This window comes from Macaca fascicularis, chromosome X, assembly GCF_037993035.2.
Source record: "Macaca fascicularis isolate 582-1 chromosome X, T2T-MFA8v1.1".
In the NCBI taxonomy this organism is placed as follows: domain Eukaryota; kingdom Metazoa; phylum Chordata; class Mammalia; order Primates; family Cercopithecidae; genus Macaca; species Macaca fascicularis.
This window is the reverse complement of record NC_088395.1, coordinates 30,848,100-30,868,490: the sequence shown is the minus strand read 5'-3', so window position 1 is coordinate 30,868,490 and position 20,391 is coordinate 30,848,100. Positions and strand designations below refer to the sequence as shown.

General features: G+C 38.2%; 1 protein-coding gene across 10 annotated transcripts in view; it reads left to right on the top strand.

Annotated features, from left to right (window-relative positions):
- Positions 1-6,580, top strand: part of TAB3 (TGF-beta activated kinase 1 (MAP3K7) binding protein 3) — a 61,336-nt gene extending 54,756 nt beyond the window's left edge. For 6 of the 10 annotated variants that reach the window (XR_012429804.1, XM_074028960.1, XM_074028959.1 and 3 more), the window contains 2 exons: positions 125-226; positions 2,420-6,580. Coding sequence is in view for 7 of the 10 variants with exons in the window: in XM_074028960.1 (XP_073885061.1) it covers positions 125-226; positions 2,420-2,568 (251 nt within the window). In the remaining 3 variants the exon portion in view is untranslated. The remainder of the gene's footprint in view (positions 1-124; positions 227-2,419) is intronic. The other 4 variants (XM_005593238.5, XM_074028961.1, XR_012429803.1 and 1 more) reach the window with 3 other exon arrangements.
- Positions 6,581-20,391: the final 13,811 nt, after the last annotated feature.

The following is a 20,391-nucleotide window of genomic DNA, read 5'->3' as shown; positions in this document are numbered from 1 at the left end:
TGAAGTAATAGGAAGGGTAAATGCACTCAGCTGCGTGGGTTGCATGAAAGATCTTGTGAGCCTGTTCACTCTTGGAGTTGAAAGACTGGATCACTTCTTTCTGGCGTTGTTTCTTCTTATGCAGACTCCTCAGACCCCTGCACAATTGAGAGAAAAGCCCGAAGAATTAGCGTGACCTCCAAAGTACAGGCAGACATCCATGACACCCATGCAGCAGCTGCAGATGGTTTGTACTTGTGTGTCCAGAGTTTGTGCAGAATGTCCAAAGACACATGTTAATCTGTGTAGAATTATAAGTAAAACCATACCTTTATTTTCTGCTTTAAAAAATTACCAAGTTTCTAAGGCTGTGCTGTCCAATAGAAATATAATGTAAGCCACATATATAATTTAAAATTTTCTAGTAGCAAAGATGAAATTTTAACATTTTATATAATTCAGTATATACAAACTATTATTTCAATATGAAATCAATATAAAATTATCAGGGAGATGTTTTACATCCTTTTTATACTAAATCTTTGAAATCTGGTGTATATTTTACACTTATAGCAACACTGAGTTTTTAGAGCATGTCTATTAAAAACCAACAACAGTAAGATACAAATTTTTTTTAAGTGTTAGGTTTTTGGGCATATTGTTCTTTTAAAAGGTAAAGACAAAAGAGGTCCTTTTCTGAAAATGGCATAGTAGGCCAGGTGTGGTGGCTCACGCCTGTAATCCCAGCACTTCGGGAGGCTGAGAAGGGTGGATCACGAGGTCAGGAGATCAAGACCATCAAGACAGTGAAACCCCGTCTCTACTAAAAATACAAAAATTTAGCCGAGCGTGGTGGCGGGCGCCTGTAGTCCCAGCTACCTGGGAGACTGAGGCAGGAGACTGGCGTGAACCCGGGAGGCTGAGCTTGCAGTGAGCCGAGATAGTGCCACTGCACTCCAGCCTGGGCGACAGAGCGAGACTCTGTCTCAAAAAAACAAAAAAAAACAAGAAAATGGCATAGTAAACATTTTTCCTCCAACCGAAGGCTTTATTCCTCCATATGAGACAAAAAAGAAAACTGTATTAAATCTACATGTTTTAGAGTCATGAGCCAAACAAAAGACACAAGGTGGGTGATATTGGCAGTTAAAAAGCAATAGTTGAAGCAAGAGAAACAAGCCCATCTCCTATTTATAGTCATAGAAAGCGACTGAAGAACCCAGTAATTTTCTGTTACATCGTAAGGCTAAGATCACCTTCCTGTTTGAGGCTGAGCATTATCATACCTTGGGGTAAGGTTCAGGGTCTAAAATTCAGTTCTCTTTACCTCTTGGGGAATGTTATGACATTTGTCATATAAGGCAAATTGATAAACTAGAAGTCAGCTTGTTAATTTCCAGTGGAAGATATGCCTAGCCCAAAATAGTAACTGACAAAGCTTCCCTAGATCTGTTTCTTTTGTTACCTATTTAAAAAGGTGTTGCTTACCTTAGATCTTAATCTCATTTCCAGTTCATAGTGACCATTTCCAGTTACCCCAGATTCCAGGGTGAATTCCATCTGGAGATCTTTAGTCTCCTATTCATTGACCTCAGTCTCAATAGGGACCTAAAAGACAGAAATTACAGGTTAACTCTAGATGCAAAGAGCTTTTTTGAGCACAAAGCCAGAGGGACTAAGGACCTAAGAGGAATGCAAATTTGGATTTCTTTATCAAATCCTGGGGACCAACATAAGGTTGCCAGGTATGGGCATTTTTAAAAACTGATATATGAAGGATTTTTAATGCCAAAAATGTAGGAAAGAATATGAGAATAAAAGTCTTTTATACTGAATGAATTTAGCTTTATGAAAAATGAACTGTAGAATCTTTCTCTTTTCACCGTTCTGGGGAAAACTTTGGTATGAACTGCCACTGCTATTTATGAACCATTAATATAAAATACATGCGTATTGTAGAACTTAAGTTGTCATGGAAGAAGGCACACATTTAGTCAGATGTTTACTATAGTATGGATAGTATTATACTATAGAGAGGAAAAGTCAAGGTGGGCTGAACGTCAGGGAAAACTTACAGAGGCGACAGAATTTAACATGCTATAAAACATTTCTCTCTCTTTTTTTTTTCATTTGGCTGGAATAAAGCATAACTCTCCACTATTTACAGGTAATGACCTAGGAAGGCAGTCTATTCTGGACATATATCCATCTTCTTATAGCCAAAAAAAAAAAAAAAAAGTAATTAGAACAAAGTAAAAGATCAACTTTCTGTTCAACTATGCATTTCCAGTAGATATGTTTACTAATTGGCTTACATATTAAAGTAGGCAATTAACTCCCTTGATTTTTGTGGTATTTTTCTTTTCAGTTTGGGATTATACTTGGAAAAAGGTTAATCTATTTACCTTCCCCCGCCCCCCTTAATCCTAACCTCCCTCAGAGCATCGAACTGGCTCCACACAAAGTCCTCGGACACAACCTCGAGATGAAGACTACGAAGGGGCTCCATGGAATTGTGATAGCTGCACCTTTCTTAACCACCCAGCACTAAATCGCTGTGAGCAGTGCGAGATGCCACGGTACACTTGAATTCAGAAAAGTCTGCGCCAGGTTGAAAGTGAAACTTTGAGCACCACCAGAAGAAAAGGAAACCTCGGGACTCTATTCATCCACCCAGCCTTTTCATTTTCGATTGCACAGCGGGGAGGAGGAATGGCTTTGTGGTCGTTGTGCTCACGAAAGGAAAAATGGGGAGGTCTTTTTTTCTCCTTTCTTAACTCACTACAGTGTGAGAGATAGGAAGGGATACTTGAAACTGGGAAAGGATTCACTCTGTGAAAGAATGTACACACAGAAGTCAAGAGCTCTTCTGTGGTGGAATCCCAATTGTTAAAGTTACTGCTGAGTGGCCCTTATTTTTCAAACTAGAACTTTGAATCATAGTATAAAATGTTACAGTTTATGCAAACTGTGAATTCCCAGAGCAGACTTACCTGGTCGCTGCTCTCTGGAAAACCAAGGCTCCCCGTGCTTCTTCCGGTTGCTTCCTACTAAAGAGGACAACAGGAAAAAGCACCTAGAATATTTTTTTGGGGGGGCGGGGGGCAAATTAATTAAGGGTATTTGTAATTGCTGCTTTTTTCAGGGGTTATTTCCAACACACATAACATGCACACAAACAAAATGTTTTAAAATGTGATTTGTAGCAGTCAGGAACTAGGCATATCATGCCTTTGTTTAAAAGTACAATCAGAGGTGGTAAGATGCCTTTGGCTTGTACAGTGATTCATCAAGCTCTATCAACACTGGTAACTAAGACCTACTTATGCCACATAAGAGATGCATTTTTTAAGTTACTGCATGTTTTTATTAAGGCCACCGGTTTTCAAAATAACAGGTCCTTACAAAGTATGATTTTATAAATGATATTCTCGTAACACTGCGCTTTGCCAGTAGCACAGAGAATGTATGCCAAATGCAAGTCCATTCCAAAATCCATTTGGAAATCTTAAACTCAGCTGTGGTTCTTACACTTTGGCAGTCCATAGGGCCTTTTTTTTTTCCTCCTTCCAATTTTGTGATAAATTCATGATGTTTACAGCACAGATAAAACTTTGTGCCATAATCCTAATTTAGCTGAAAAGAAATCAATATTAACTGTTGGATAAAAACTTACTTGCACATGTTAATAAACCAATGTGAGGGGAATTACAGTTGGCCAATGACAAATTTGCACACTGCATTATTTGGGAAACGAGAGGGATTGTCAAAAATTATTAAGAGAAAGGTGAATATAGAGGACTTTGAAACAGAACTTTTAAAATTTAACATAACTGTATCTAGAGGTCAATTGAGTTTCTACAGGCAGTTCAGGTCATTTTAAAGCACTCCTTATTTATGAAATAGAACTTCAGGGTGTGGATAAGTGAAGAGATATAAAATCATGTGACTCACTAAGGCGCATCACTGGAAACTTAACAGCACGTTTCATTAAGGTCTCTGCCATTGCTGGAGTTCCTTCTTAGCTCAGAATTGGAGTTTTGGAATCTTCCCCTCATTTTGGTGAGTATAAACAGCAATAAAGTTAGTAGGTTCTCCCATCCTAAAAGATTTTACCTGAGGATATCATCTTAGGAATATCCATAGACTCTCCCATCAGGTATCTCCCCGAACCCCCATACACAGACACACACCCCCCTTCTAATTTAGCAGTAATCTCTGGCAGACCTGGAAAAGCAAGCTGCTCTTAATAGCATAATGAAACCAAAGGCGTAATAACTCATCATAGTTTTCCATCAGAATCATCATTTCACACTCTGCCTACAGCTTTGAAAACATTTTTTCATATGTGAAAAATTCCCCCAAAATATATCCACTTGTCTCCCAAAGGAAGCGTGGTAATTACACTGATAAAACATCTCTCATACAACAACTGTGGCAAAACTGTGAAAATAACGGTGAGAAAGCAGATGGGCTCAAAAGCATGGTCCCCAAAACAATGTTCTTTAAAGGTTTTTGTAACACTGGTCTCTGTCTCCAATAACAGTCTAGCCGTCCTACTGTTCTGTAATATGCCTTTGCCTTTGTATGGTTTCATATCTCTTTAGTGATGGTCAACCCCACTTGTTTTTAAGTTACAATTTAGGGGAAAATATATATATATACTGCTTGGTGTCCTAGCTAAAAGGTTTACCAGTATTCATAGTGATATGCTGAAGTGGAGGCAATTAACTTGGCAGTTGTCAGTTGAGAATGAAAGTAGCATGTCTGAAAACAGTCTGATGCTTTATAAAACCACGTAGATGACTTTAAAACTATTGCATGAAAATACATCAAGGTTAATTAGCTGTTATACAGTAGATGCATGGTTTCAATTCTTTGGTGATATATCTAGTCAATCATTGTTTTCACCTGCCAGGAAAAGAGAGCAAACAGTCTATTGGATAGGTGTAAAGGGTGGGGTATGCAGTATCAGATTGATTTTAAGGAAGTTTTGTACATGTTAATTTTTAATTGTGCATAAGTTTCATATGCCAACATAGGCTGTATTCAGTTTTAAAACAGGCAAAATGACTTGACACTGATAAATCTGATATATTTAACTGTGTCCCGTATGTATACTGCTTTTTGCCTATGACCAGTTTGAACAAGAATTCACCGAACTTTCAAGGTGCCTTTTCAAAAGGATCTTGTAATCAGTTGGTATGTACAGACAGTTGGCATGAAAGTGGTAGGATATAAATCGGATGATGCCTGGCTGCTGAGGTGCCTGTGCTCTCTGGATCAGCTGGTGCACTTCTTGTTTCCTGTAAGAGGTTTGCTTCTTTAAAATGACTAGTTTGATGTATCTGGTAACATATAGACCTGACTATACATTTTACATTATTTCACTATTTTGTAAACTGGGATTTTAGAAAGCACGTTTGCCATTTTGTTAAAGTACATTGCCCCTTAAATTTTGGAGTAGTTTTTAAAAGTTTAAAATGGTAATAGAGGAGCCAGAAACTTTCTAAGCATTGTAAAATGTTTTGAATTGATATTGACTTTGTTTGGAAGAGAGTAGAGGCAGGGGGTTTTAAAGAAACAAAGAAATGCATTGTAAAAATGTAGTTTTAGAGCAGATTAATAATGATGGTGGGGAAAGTGTTGCTAATTTGTTTATTTCCCTGGAAGAAATGGGAAGTGTGATAAGCAGTTTAATTTTTAAGGAGCTGGTCTCAATTTTAGTACTTTTTAATTATGCAAATAAATCAATGTTTCCTTAAATTTTGTCATTGCTTTGTCACAGTTGTCTAGGGTTCATATCCAACCTTCTGTGGCAATTCAATTTTATATAGTCTTTTAAGAGGTAATTGTAATGTATTTCTGACAGTATAAACAAAAAGAATATAAGGCATAGACGAATTGTCCTTTAAAAATATCAATGATGTATCCTGGAATGTGAAGATGTCTCTTTAGAGTTAAAAATCGAATTATTTTAATATTGTACCATTGTTAGACCTTGAATGAGTCCATGTTACCGTGTGTGTCTGTATATCTGTAGAGAAAGAAAAATGACAACTGAAATGTTACTTTTTAAAATCGGAATAAATTGGGCACTGCCTGTGTTGCGCCACTACTGTATCTTTTCGAAAGAATTAACAGTATTTGCCTATTGTAAAAGTTAATTCTGATGACGCTTTCACATTCACCAGACTTCTTTTCCTCTATTATTTGCATCCCCAAATATTTAATACAAGTAGATTCTGCATGGCTTGGGCATTCAGAGATTAATAGAATGATGACTCAATTTTAATTCTAAAGCCATGAAAAGTTACTTTAAGACTGAACAATTCTGAATTATTTATGATACCAAATGTCCATGTTTCTTTCCCTACTGTAAAAGAATTGATCAGTTTCTTCATTAAAGCAGCAAAAACTTATTAAATCTTGTAAATACCATGTCTCTTTTAGATTTCTGTGTATGCTGTGAATGAAATCATTTTGAGATGAAATTGTACAAAGGCATTTTAAAAGGCTCTGCATGCATCGTACCTCCAAACAGTACATATTCGGAGAGTCAAAGATTCCTGCAAAATAAATAAACTAAAAGCGAACACTACATTCTGCATCTTTTCTGTGTAGTTAGAAATTTACAGTATCAAATTAGTTCTAGTGTCAGCACTCATATGTCTGGACTGAAATATGCTGTCTCACAAACCTAATCATCACATTTGTCTTCCTTTGTTAGAACATGTAATGTTAGATTTGGGGTATTAAGTGCACATTACTCCAATTGGAAAAATTGGTAAAATTATACATAAGCAGGTTTTATATAAAAGTTGGAATATGTTAGGAACTTCTTTTCATTCCACTTTAGAATGTTATTTACAAAAGAATACGTAGTTTTCTTTTTTAAAAAATCTTTGTCATTTCAGAGGCAAATAACGTTCTGATAATTTGTTAGGGTCTGTAGTAAACCTTTACAACTTTTACACAGAAATTACCACAAATGAATTATAGTAGGTAACACTTTCAGTGATTAAGCACATTTAAATTCAAAATCATTTCCAGGCTGGGCACAATGGCTTATGCTTGTAATCCCAACACTTTGGGAGGTCGAGGTGGGAGGAAGGCTTAAACCCAGAGTTCAAGACCAGTCTGGGCAACATAGTGAAACTCTTGTCCATTCAAAAAATATGCAAATTAGCTGGTCATGGTGGCACAGGCCTGTAGTCCCAGCTACTCGGGAGGCTGAGGTGGGAGGATTGCTTGAGCCCAGGAGGTCAAGGTTACAGTAAGCCCTGGTTGTGCCACTGCACTTCAGCCTGGGCAACAGAGCGAAACTGTCTCAAAAAGGCATTTCCACTACACTGTTTTAATACATGAAAAATTGCAAACATACGCAAGTAGAGATATAATGATCCCCCATTTACTACCCAGCTTCCAAAATTATCTATGTATAAGCGTTCTTATTTCATCTATGTTTTCATTCCACCTCCCCCTAGATTATGTTGAAACAAATCCCAGACATCATATCAATTCACTGGTAAATAAACTTTCAACATAAGCAAAGTACACTCGTCACACCTTACAAAATAATTTAAACACTGAATATCCAGTGGTAAGTTTCTCTAACGGTTTCAAAGATTTTTTAACAAGCTTATCCAAATTAGGGTCTAAATAGAGTACATGAAATTGATTATGTCTTTTAAGTCTATATGCATTCTCATAGTCTCTGTCAGAAGCCCAGTCATGTGTTAACTGGATTTTTTGAGACAAGATCTCACTGTGTCACCCAGGCTGGAGTGCAGTGGCACGATCACAGCTCACTGCAGCCTCCAACCCCTGGGCTCAAGTGATCCTCCTGCCTCAGCCTCCTCAGTAGCTGGGACCACAGGCTTGAGTGGTGTCACCATGCCCAGCTTATTTTTATTTTTATTTTTTTTAGGAAATGGGGCCTTGCTATGTTGCCCAGTCTCGGAATATTTTTACAGGGGAATTCCCTCATCTACTATTGAGTTATCCTCCACCACATCTTATAGTTCAATTATGCATAGAATGTGAAAGATAATTTTTAAGACAACTTTTTAAATAGTGTGTGCAGTATTCCCTTCCCCTTGCTTCCTGCACCCTGGGTTGTCCCTTTTAAACGACTGATTTTTAAATAGAAAAGTACTTCAAATCTGTTTGGTTACCACAACAATGGTTCACTGTGGTGCTCATTTGCAGAGACATATCTGGGTTTTTTTTTTGTTTTTTTTTTTTTTTTTGAGACAGGGTTTTACTCTCACCTAGGCTGGAGTACAGTGAGTGGCACGATCTTGGCTCACTGCAGCCTCAAACTCCAAAGCTCAAATGATCCTCCCACCTCAGCCTCCCAAGTAGCTGGGATTACATACGTGTGACACCATGCCCAGTTAACTTTTGTATTTTTAGTAGAAAGAGGGGTTTGCCATATTGCTCAGGCTGGTCTCGAACTCATGAGCTCATGCCATCTGCTCACCTCAGCCTCCCAAAGTGCTGAGATTATAGGTGTGAGTCACTGCACCTGGCCCATAATTAGTCTTTAATCCCACTATCACTATGATGATTTTAGGTATTGCCCAGCTCAGTTTTCCACACAGAAGACTGGAGGACTGTTGTGTAGGAGATGCACAGTGTGTATCCCACCTGCATTCCTCCGAAGACTTCCTGACTTGACTTTGTCCTCTTGGCCTTTTTTCTAGAACATTGACCAGGTAATGTTTTATGATGGAGATTTCAAAGATATTAATAGAATATGTGAGTGAGATTTTGTTTTGCAAGTTCCTTATTCTCAGAGCAGTCAAACCATCTCACTTGTCCTGCCTCGTGAACATTGGTGGGTGTGCTTTTGACCACCCTTTCATAACATGACAGTGATAATATATTGTGCAAGAAAAGTGGTGCTGCCTAGCTCTCTAGAGTTTTGCACTGCGGTGGGAACAAAATGCCAGTTACTACATTCTATATTACTTTGTTTTCTTTTGACTGACTTGTGCATTTATTCCTGGGGACTGAGGCAGTTTTCAGGCAATTCCATTCCCTTGATCAAGAACTGCTAACATTTACAGCAATTTCTAAATCCTATCCCCCAATTCTGTTTTCTTTCAAATCATTTAGTCTGATTTGGGTGTGCAAGATTCAAAAAAAGATATATGGAAGGTATTTGGGGTTGGGAGAGGAGAAAATTGGGTTAGCATATGGAAATAGCTTGCATTCTCTATACACTTTGACAGTGAATCAAATGGTCACATGTGGCAGGAAGACTCTGATTTTAAGATTACGATTTGAGATTCTCTTCCCAAATTCCACTGGTGTAACTAACAAAAGCATTTTCAAGGACTAGAGAATAGGCTCTCAGGGTCAGAAATTACAGGAAGCAGATGGGGATGTATGGAGGGCAGTAGCAACCAGTGTCAGCCAGCCCACAATTCTAGCCATCAGTGAAAGTCAACCTGCAAATCAAGTCTATGGGACTCCTCAAAAGAACCCATGAAGACCCCCAAACTCTGAGCAGTGGGCAAATGGGAAGGGATCTGTGTGCTGGACAGGAAGCATGTAGATTGCAGCATTTGCTTTCTGGCTCACTTGGCACCACAGTTCACTACAGAAAGCATTTAATGGGAGTGGTTTGGCCACCTAGTTAAGGGGCATAAGGCACCAAGTAACTTCAAGCTGCCACAATGAACATAGAGGAAAAGCTTGCTTGGCCCAGCTGAGGATTCCAGGGAGCAGTTTTCAACCCCGCAATGAATACTTAAAACAGCACCCACTGATGCCTGTTACTGAGTGGCTGAAAAGAAATGCTTAGCAAAGCACTGAACTTCCCGATCTTTCTAATACTTTTAGTAATTTCCAACCAAGAAAAATTAGACTACAGAAGTAGACAAATTTTTGCTTAAGATATTAAAAGAGTTAAACAATGTGACCCACATGGTATTTACAATTCTTTAAAAATCAAATGTACATGAAGATGTAGCATTCTGAAAAAAGAATCTCATTCTACAGAAGGGAAAGAGAAAACCTTAATTTCTAAATTGAATTCCAAACAAAATTTACAACCATGTTGTATCTCTCAAAAAGGAACAATCAGATCAAAAAAGGTTTCCTTCAAAGGAAAACTAATTTTTGCTAAAACTCTAAAATACAAATACAGGTAGTGAAGTTCAGAAAACTGAGTCAATAGAGATTCTAGAATTCGGAGGAAAGAGATACTGAGATGAAGAGCTGACATAGAGAAGAAATAAACGTGAAACTAGACTCAGGAGATGCAATAAGGAATACCAGAAAAAACAAACACAGCAGATAGGAGAGAAGCAATGAAGATACAAGAAACATGGGACAGGAGGATTGAAAAAATCTTACCTATAAAGGTCAAATAAAGGAACACAATTGTCTGATTTTCATGTGCAAAATAGACAAATAGTGAATATTATCAGTTTGGTTAAATCTACTATAATAAAACTTTATACCTCCCAATAACCAACTGTTCTTTCAAATGTCCAAACATTTACCCCCCAAAAAATCAAGAAAACCTCAATTCCTAAAACGGAATTATACAGGCCACATTTTTCTGACTGTAAGGCATCAAATCTAAAAATAACTAAAATCAAGCCACCTGAAAATGAAAAGAAAAAGCTCTTCCAAATAATTCAAAAATGGAATAAAAAATAATTGTCAGATTTAGTTCAGGTGACTCAACAAGAGCCTGTGGCAAAGACATTATCTCATAGACTAAAAAGATGTTCAGCTCCCAAAGAACAGGAGAAAATAAAAGAGTGCCATATCCCAGTGATGTTTTATATTGTGCAAATGTTGAATTATTTCTAGATGTAAATGAATTGTCCGCACTCATAATAGAAGCTGTTGCACAAAGAAATAATTCAGAACCGTAGCTGATGCCACTTGTGGGAAATACATTTCCAACACAAGATGTCTCTATGCAAACTCTAACAATGAAATGAAATCATGTCAAACTCTGCAGCCCAGCGATAGTCTGAGAGAACACTCTGTCAATACGGCCGGTGTCAAGAATCCTCATGAACTGGAGAGCCCTGGGGAAAGAGCTGGATCAGAAGTATTCCAAGGCCAAGCTGATGTGTAACATGTGTGAGAAAGTGTTTTTAGAAGCCATCAGCTTAAGAATGCATGTGAGTATACATAAAGGAGTCAAACTCTGTATCTGCCACGTCTGTGGAAAGGTATGTATGCATTGTAACTAGCTGAAAACGCATGTAAGAACTCATACGGGTGAGAAGCCTTACAAATGTGAATTATGTGATAAAGGCTTAGCTCAAACATGCCGGGTAATCACCCATAGTCACATGTATCATGGTAAGAAAAAAAAAAAAAAAACCTGTAAATGTGATATATGTGATTTACAATTCGCAACCGCTAGCAGTCTCAGTATCACGCAAACACACTGATATGGTTTGGCTCTATATCCCCAACCAAATCTCATGTCAAACTGTAATCCCCATGTGTTGAAGGAGGGGCCTGGTGGGAGGTGATTAGATCATGAGGGTGGATTTCCCCCTTGCTGTTCTCATTTAGTGAGTTCTTAGAGATCTGATGTGTTTTAAAAGTGTGTAGCACTTCCCCATTTACTCTCTTCTCTCTCCTGCCACCAAGTAAAGAAGGTGCTTGCTTTCCTTTGTGCCTTCCGCCATGATTGTAAGTTGCCTGAGGCCTCCCAGCCATGCTTCCGGTTAAGCCTGTGGAACTGTGAGTCAATCAAACCCTTCCTTCATAAATTAACCAGTCTCAGGTAGTTCTTTGTAGCAGTGTGAAAACAGACTAATACAGACACCTAGTGGAGAGAAGTCATATGCCTAAGAAAGAGGAGTGGACGGAGATTTGCCTAACCTAGCAGCAAACTGACCTGTCAGGTTTGCATGCATATTAAAGGAAGCCTTACGTGTGTCACACCCAGAAGATGGTATTTCCTGCCCCTAATTCTTATCACGCATACTTGAAACAAACAGGTGAAAACATATACAAAGCATTTGTGGGAAAACTTCTATTTCTTCAGAAGTCAAACACTCTGAATCCCATCAATAAGACAGACCATTTATGATGCAAAAATTCTTACAAAGATATTAAAAAATATAAAGAATAAAACAGAAGTTCATTCTGGAACAGACAAAGCTCTAGATTTCAGTATAGAGGATCATATCATGCTTGGAGTGAATAAGATTCCATACAGAAAAGTCCTGAATCAGAAACTATGGATTTGAAAGTTTCTGAAAAGGCTTTAACACTGACTCTTCCTCTTGGGACTAAGGACCTGTTATCAATAATCAGGCTCTTACAACAGATCCTTCTCATGGTTAGCTGGGAACCAGAGATAATTTTTTTTTTTTTTTGCAATAACTTATACTGACTTTGTGAGGAGTATGAAATGACTAAAATATCTGATAGTAGACATAAATATCTCTTGTAAAAATTTCATTCACCAAAGTAAAAGCACCTCATACCGCATCCTATTTCCCCTAATTTATTATTAAATTGATAAAAATTGTCTTATGTACATGATGCTTGGAAATATGTATACATTGTGGAATGGCTAAATTGAGCTAATTAACATATGCATTACCTCACATCATTATTTTTATGGTGAGAACACTTTACATCCACTCTCCCAGCATTTTTCAAGAACACAATATATTGCTTTGTTTTGAGATGGGTGGTGGGGGGGGGGGGTCTCACTATGCTGATCAGGTTGGTCTTGAACTCCTGGCCTCAAGTGATCCTTTCACCTCTGCCTCCTAAAGTGCTGGGATTACAGCCATGAGCCACTGCGCCTGGCCAAGAATACAATATATTGTTAACTACAGTCACCAGGTGGTGCAATACATCTCTTGAACTTATTTCTCCTAACTGAAATGTTGCATCCTTTGACCAACATCTCCCCAATCTTCCCACTCCCCGGCCTCTAAATAACCAACATTCTTCGCTTTGCTTCTGTGAATTTGCCTTTTTAGCTTCTACATATGAGGGAGATGCAAATCAAAACTACAATGCAATACCACCTTACTCCTGCAAGAATGGCCATACTTCTAGAAATCAAATAATAGATGCAGGCATGGATGTGGTGAAAAGGGAACACTTTTACACTGCTGGTGGGAGTGTAAACTAGTATAACCATGATGGAAAACAATGTGTAGATTCCTTAAAGAACTAAAAGTAGATCAACCATTGACTCAGCAATCACACTAGTGGGTATCTACCCAGAGGAAAAGAAGTCATTATGTGAAAAAGATACTTGCACACACATGTTTATAGGAACACAATTTGCAATTCCAAAAATATGGAACCGGCCCAAATGCCCATCAATCAATGAGTGGATAAAGAAACTGTGGTGGATAAAGTAACTGTGGTATATATATATATACACACACACACACACATACATACACATACACACCATGGAATACTACTCAGCCAAGAAAAGGAACAAAATAATGGTATTCACAGCAACCTGGATGGAATTGGAGACCATTATTCTATTTTTTTTTTTTTTTTTTTTTTTTTGAGGCAGAGTCTCGCTCTGTCGCCCAGGCTGGAGTGCAGTGGCGCGATCTCGGCTCACTGCAAGCTCCGCCTCCCGGGTTCCCGCCATTCTCCTGCCTCAGCCTCCCGAGTAGCTGGGACTACAGGCGCCGCCACCACGCCCGGCTAATTTTTTTGTATTTTTAGTGGAGACGGGGTTTCATTGTGTTAGCCAGGATGGTCTCGATCTCCTGACCTCGTGATCCGCCCGTCTCGGCCTCCCAAAGTGCTGGGATTACAGGCTTGAGCCACCGCGCCCGGCCGGAGACCATTATTCTAAATGAACTCACTCAGGAATGGAAAACCAAACACCGTATGTTCTCACTCATAATTGGGAGCCAAGCTATGAGGATGCAAAGGCATAAGAATGAAACAATGGACTTTGGGGACTCAGGGGAAAGGCTGTGAGGGGTGACTACACACTGGATACAGTGTACACTGCTTGTGTGATGGGTGCACCAAAATCTCTCAGAAATCACCACTAAAGAACTTATCTATGTAACTAAATACTACCTGTTCTCCCAAAATCTATTGAAATAAAAATTTAAAACACACACACACACACACACACACAGAGAGAGAGAGAGAGAGAGAGAGAGAGAGAGAGATTGATTCTAGTGAAAAAGTCCCCCAACTTGGGGGAAAAAAAAAAGAGAACTACCTGAGACCTTACATTCCTAGGATAAATCCCACTTGGTCATGGTGTACAATCCTTTAAACACACTCTTGGACTCAATTTGCTAGTATTTTGTTGAGGATTCTTGCATCTATATTCATAAGGATACTGGTCAGTAATTTCCTTGTGATGTCTTTGTCTGGCTTGGTATCAAGGTAATGCTAGCCTCACAGAATAAGACAGGAGGTGTTCCCTTCAATTCTATTTTTTGGAAGAATTTGAGAAGAATTGGTGTAAATTTGTCTTTAAATGTTTGGTAGAATTGACCACTAAAGCCATGTAGTCCTGGATGTTTCCTTTTTAGAAGGTTTTTGATTACTCATTCAATCTGCTGTAAGTCTAAGAAATTACATTTCTTCTTGAGTCCTTTAGGTAACTTGTGTGTTTCTAGGAATTTGTCCATTTCATTTAGGTTATCTAATTTCTTGGTGTGTAATTGTCCATAGTATTCTCTCACAATCCTTTTTATTTCTGTAATATTAGTAATAATGTCTCCAACTTCATTTCTGATTTTAGATATTTATATCTTTTCCTTGTCAGTCTAGCTTAAGGTTTGTCCATTTTCTTTTCCTTTTCAAAGAACCAACTTTTGTTTTTATTGTCTCTTGTTTTTCTATACTCTATTTTAGTTATCTCTGGTATAACCATTATTTCCTTCCTTCTGCCAGCTTTTGGTTTAATTCACTATTTTTTCTAGTTCCTCAAGGTGTAAAGTTAGCTATTAAGATTTTCATTGTGTGGTTGTTTTTTTGTTTTGTTTTGTTTTTGCTATTGTTTCTTGAGACAGAATCTCACTGTCTCCTGGGCTGAGTGCAGTGGTACCATGTTGGCTCTCACTTTAACCTTCGCCTCCTGGGTTCAAGCGATTCTCATGCCTCCCCCTCTTGAGTAGCTGGAATTACAGGCATGCACCACCACATCTGGCTAATTTTTGTATTTTTAGTAGAGATGGGGTTTCATCATGTTGGCCAGGCTGGTCTTGAACTCATGGCCACAAGCGATCCACCCACCTTGGCCTCTCCAAGTGCTAGGATTACAGGCATGAGCCACCACATCGGGCCAAGTAGTGGCACTTACAGCTATAAATTTTCCTCTGAGGGCGCCTTCACTGCATCCCATAAGTTTTGATATGTTGTGATTTACTTTTCATTCATCTCTAAGTATTTTCTAATTTTTCTTTTGATTTCTTTTTTGACCCGTTGGTTGTTCTTGTTGTTTAATTGCCACATATTTGGGAATTTTCCAGTTTTCCTTCTTTTATTGATTTCTAATTTTATTCTATTATGGTCAGAGAAGATACCTTGTATGATTTCACTCTTTTTAAATCTATTGAGACTTGTAAAGCCTAATATATGGTCTATCCTGAAGAATGTTCCATGTGCACTGGATAAGAATGTACATTCTGCTGTTGTTGAATGGAATGTTCTATATATGTCTGTTAGGCTTAGATGGTTTAATGTTTCAGGCCTCTATTTCTTTATTGGTCTTTTGTCTAGATGTTTTATCCAAGATTTGAAGTGTTGTACTGAAGCTTCCAACTATTATTGCATAACTGTATTTCGCCCATCAATTCTGTCAGTTTGCATCATGTTTTGTAATAATGATAGTTTTAAAATAGTAATTATAGCATAATGATAATAATAGCTAACAGCTTTTTAGCAGTTAGGATATGCTAGGCACTATTCTTTGTGCCTTGACTGTAATAACTCATTTAATTTTCACAACTCAATGAGGCAGAGTGCTATTATCATTTACATTTTAAAAATGAGGTGGCTGAATTTGAGAGAAATAAAGCAATTTATAGAAGATGACAAAGCAAGTAGGTGGTAGGTGGAACAAGGATTTCATAGATAGAATCCTTAACCATTAATAGTCTAGGCTATACCCTAAAACAAAAATAAAACACCATCATAGGAATTCATATGGCATAAAAAGATGTAGTATATGTGTATGCTTATGCTTGCAGAAATATGGGTATTTTTTTAAAATGAGCTTAACACAAATGGAGGAGTTAATATAGTGTTTCATTCATTGTGCCCATTCAGAAAGTAAACATTTTTTCTTTGTACCTAAATGTTAATCCTGAAAGCAGTTCATGTTTACTATTGGAAACTAGCATATCCAAATCTGGGGCCAAGAGCGGTGGCTCATGCCTGTAATCCCAGCACTTTGGGAGGCCACGGTGGGCGGATCACTTGAGGTCAGGACTTTGAGACCTGCCTGGCCAACATGGTGAAACCCCATCTCTACTAAAACTACAAAAATTAGCCAGGTGTGGTGGTGGGCGCCTATAATCCCAGCTATTTGGGAAGCTGAGGCAGGAGAATAACTTGAACCCGGGAGGCAGAGGTTGCAGCGAGCCGAGATCCTGCCATTGCGCTCTAGCCTGGCTGACAAGAGTGAAACTCTGTCTCAATAAACTATAATTAAAAAAAAAAAAAAAAAAAAAAAAAGAAAGAAAAAAAAAACCCTGCTCTTTGCAACAATGTAGATGGACCTGGAGGGTATTACCTTAAGAGAAATAAGCCAGATACAGAAAGACAAATACTATATGATTTCATTTATATGTGGAATCTAAAAGAGTCAAGCTCATAGAATCAGAGAGTAGATTAGTAGTTGCCAGGGGTAGGGGAACAAGGAAATGGGGAAGTGATGGTTAAAGGGTACAGAGTTTCAGTTATACAAAACTAAGTTTTGGAAATCTATAGAGCATAGTACTACTGTATTGTGTACTTAACATTTGTTAATGGTAGTTTTTTATTTTTTTTTCTTTTTGAGATGGAGTCTCACTCTGTCCCACAGGCTGGAGTACAGTGGCACAATCTCAGTTCATTACAACCTCTGCCTCCCAGGTTCAAGAGATTCTCATGCCTCATCCTCCCAGGTAGCTGGGATTACAGGCGTCCGCCACCATGCCCAGCTAATTTTCACACTTTTAGTAGATATGGGGTTTCACCATCTTGGCCAGGCTGATCTCAAACTCCTATCTTCAAGTGATCTGTAGGGCAGATCTTATATTTTGTTCTTACCACAAAACAAGCAACCAGAAATGGTGGCTCACACCGGTAATCCCAGCACTTTGGGAGGCTGAGGCAGGAGAATAGCTTGAGGCTAGAAGTTCAAGATCAGCCTGGGCAACATAGTAAGATCCTGTCTCTACAAAAAAATGTTTAAACTAGCTAGGTATGGTGGTGTGTGCCTGTAGTCCCATGAACTCGGAAGGGTGAGGCAGGAGAATTGCTTGAGCCCAGGGAGTTTGAGGTTTCAGTGAAGTATGGTTTGCACTACTACACTCCAGCCTATGTGGCACAGTGAGACCCTGTTTCATAAAACACACACACACACACACACACACACACACACACACACACACACAAACTTTTGGATATATTGATGACCTTGACAGTGATGCTTTCACAGATATATATTTATCCCCAAACTCATCAAGATTAAGTATGTGCAGCTTTTTAGATGTCAATCATACCTTAATAAGGCAGTCAAAAAAATAAAGATACTGGAAATCTTAGCTCTTATAAATCCATCCACATGGATAAGCTGCTTTGTCAAAATATTTATATATATTTCAATTAAGCAGATATCAAATAGTGAATCTAATGATTATTTATATTGAAATATTAATGTGTGGGAGTCTCATTAGATTTTAAACTGCCACACAATCTCTTAGAATAGTGCAATTTATTCTACAGAATTGAACATATTATGTGACTTAAGGATTGTCATATTAATTATAGGCAACTGAATATAGAAAACTTTAAATTACAATTTTGAGGATATATGAAGTTGTGGGGACTCCAGCTTGGTCGGTAACCATCATGCACTACGTTAAATGTAAGGCAGATGAGTCTTACACCATATTCTAACTAATGAATGGTTCTCTCGCATACACGAATTACCACCTTTTACATGACTAATGGTTATTTATCTTAAAAGAGCATATACCACTATTCTTTTTCTATGCAATCTTCCACAGTGGAGGCCAGATGAAATTACATCTCAGATGAAATTACTTGGCCCGTTTGTTTCCTTTGCTACAAACCTGGAATGAACTTAAACCATTTTTAATATCAAGTATCATGGTGTTATGCTAAAGTCATAAAAGATGTTACCACTGGGAGAAGCTGGGTGAAGGGTTCATAGGACTCTATGTGCTATGTTTGCTATCTTCTGTGAATCTACAATTATTTTAAAAGATAAAAGTTTAAATATCAAAAGTTTGTAAGGACATCAAGTTATCTTAGGCAACCCAAACCATTAATCCTGTTCTCAAAAGTGATATGTTGAATATTGCATCCAGACTAGGCCTTCTAGTTTTCACAATGTTGCTGTTACAAACCTTTATATATATATACATACACACACACACACACATATATATACACATACATACACACACACATATATATACACATACATACACACATACATACACAAGCATATATACACACATACACACACACACACACACATATATATGTATGTGTGGTGTGTATATATATATAAAAGTGCTCTGTAATGCTGACTCTCAACAATCTAAATTAGACCTAAATGAAACTTGTGTTAATACAATGGAATCATAATCTAATTTCTACTTTGATTTCTAAACCCAATTACAGAAATTTCCTCAACATCATACCAAAAGTAACTCTTTCATTACTCCTTTCTGAATCATAGGAGTTTCTAAAGACTGTGGCATTAAAACCTGGGTGTGGTGGCTTCTGCCTAGAATCCCAGCTACGTGGGAGGCTGAGGTGGAAGGACTGATTGAGCCCAGGAGGTTGAACCTGCAGTGAGCTGAGAATGCACCACTGCACTCCAGCCTGAGCGACAGAGTGAGACTCCATCTCTTAAAAAAACCCTAAAAATAAAACAATGGAGTTCAAGTTTGCAAGTATTTGTGCCGTTAGGAATATGAATCTTTGCTCATTCTTAGAGAAATATAAAGCACAAGGCAGATGGACCCTGTCTGCTAAGGCGTCCACTTTTTCCAGAATTATGTGTGCCCCGACAAAAATTCTTACAGACAATGCCTCACTTCCCCAATTGGAAATAAATTCTTCCACATACCCTCTCCCATGGAGCTCAAATGAATGAAGCAGTGTATACTGAAGATGTAAAACGGTGTGTATAGACACACATGTAGCAAATGCTATTAAGAAATATAGCTTTCTAATGTTACAAAGAAATTATGGCATGTACATGCAACAGAATATTATTCTACTTTAAAAACAAAGGAAATCCTGCCCTTTGCAACAATATAGATGAACCTGGAGGGTACTAGGTTAAGAGAAATAAGCCAGGCACAGAAAGACAAATACTATATGATTTCATGTGTATGCGGAATCAAGAGTCAACTCATAGAGCACAGAGTAGACTAGCAGTTGCCAGGGCTAGGGGAACAAGGAAATGGGGAAGTGATGGTTAAAGGGTACAAAGTTTCAGTTATGCAAACTAAGTTTTGGAGGTCTATAGAGCATAGTGCTAACAATGCTGTATTATATACTTAACATTTGTTAACAGGGCAGGGTTTGTTTTTCGTTTTGTTTTATTTTGAGATGGAATCTTACTCTGTGGTGCAGGCTGTAGTACAGTGGTGTGATCTTGGCTCATTACAACCTCTGCCTCCCATGTTTGAGAGATTCTTGTGCCTCAGCCTCCCAAGCAGCTGGGATTACAGGCGCCTGCTACCATGCCCAGCTAATTTTTGTATTTGCAGTAGAGACGGGGTTTCACCATGTTGGCCATGCTGGTGAAGTTTAACCATAAACTTGAACTCCATCATTTTATTTTTAGTTTTTTCTTTTAAGAGATGGGGTCTCACTCTGTCCTTCAGGCTGGAGTGCAGTGGTGCCATCTCAGCTCACTGCAACTTCAACTTCTGGGCTCAAGCAATCTTCCTACCCCAGGCTCCTGAGTAGCTGGGACTATAGGCAGAAGCCACCATACCCCGGTTTTAATGCCATAGTTTTGAAAAACTCTTATGATTCAGAAGGGAGTAATGAAATACTAATTAAAATGTGTCAGATTTTTTGGGTCGTTTGAGTTGTTTCACCAAAAACATAGGTTTTGAATTTTAAACTATGGGAAAAGTCCATGGTTTTTTTGTTTTGTTTTGTTTTTTGTTTTTTGTTTTTTTTGAGACGGGGTCTTGCTCTGTCACCCAG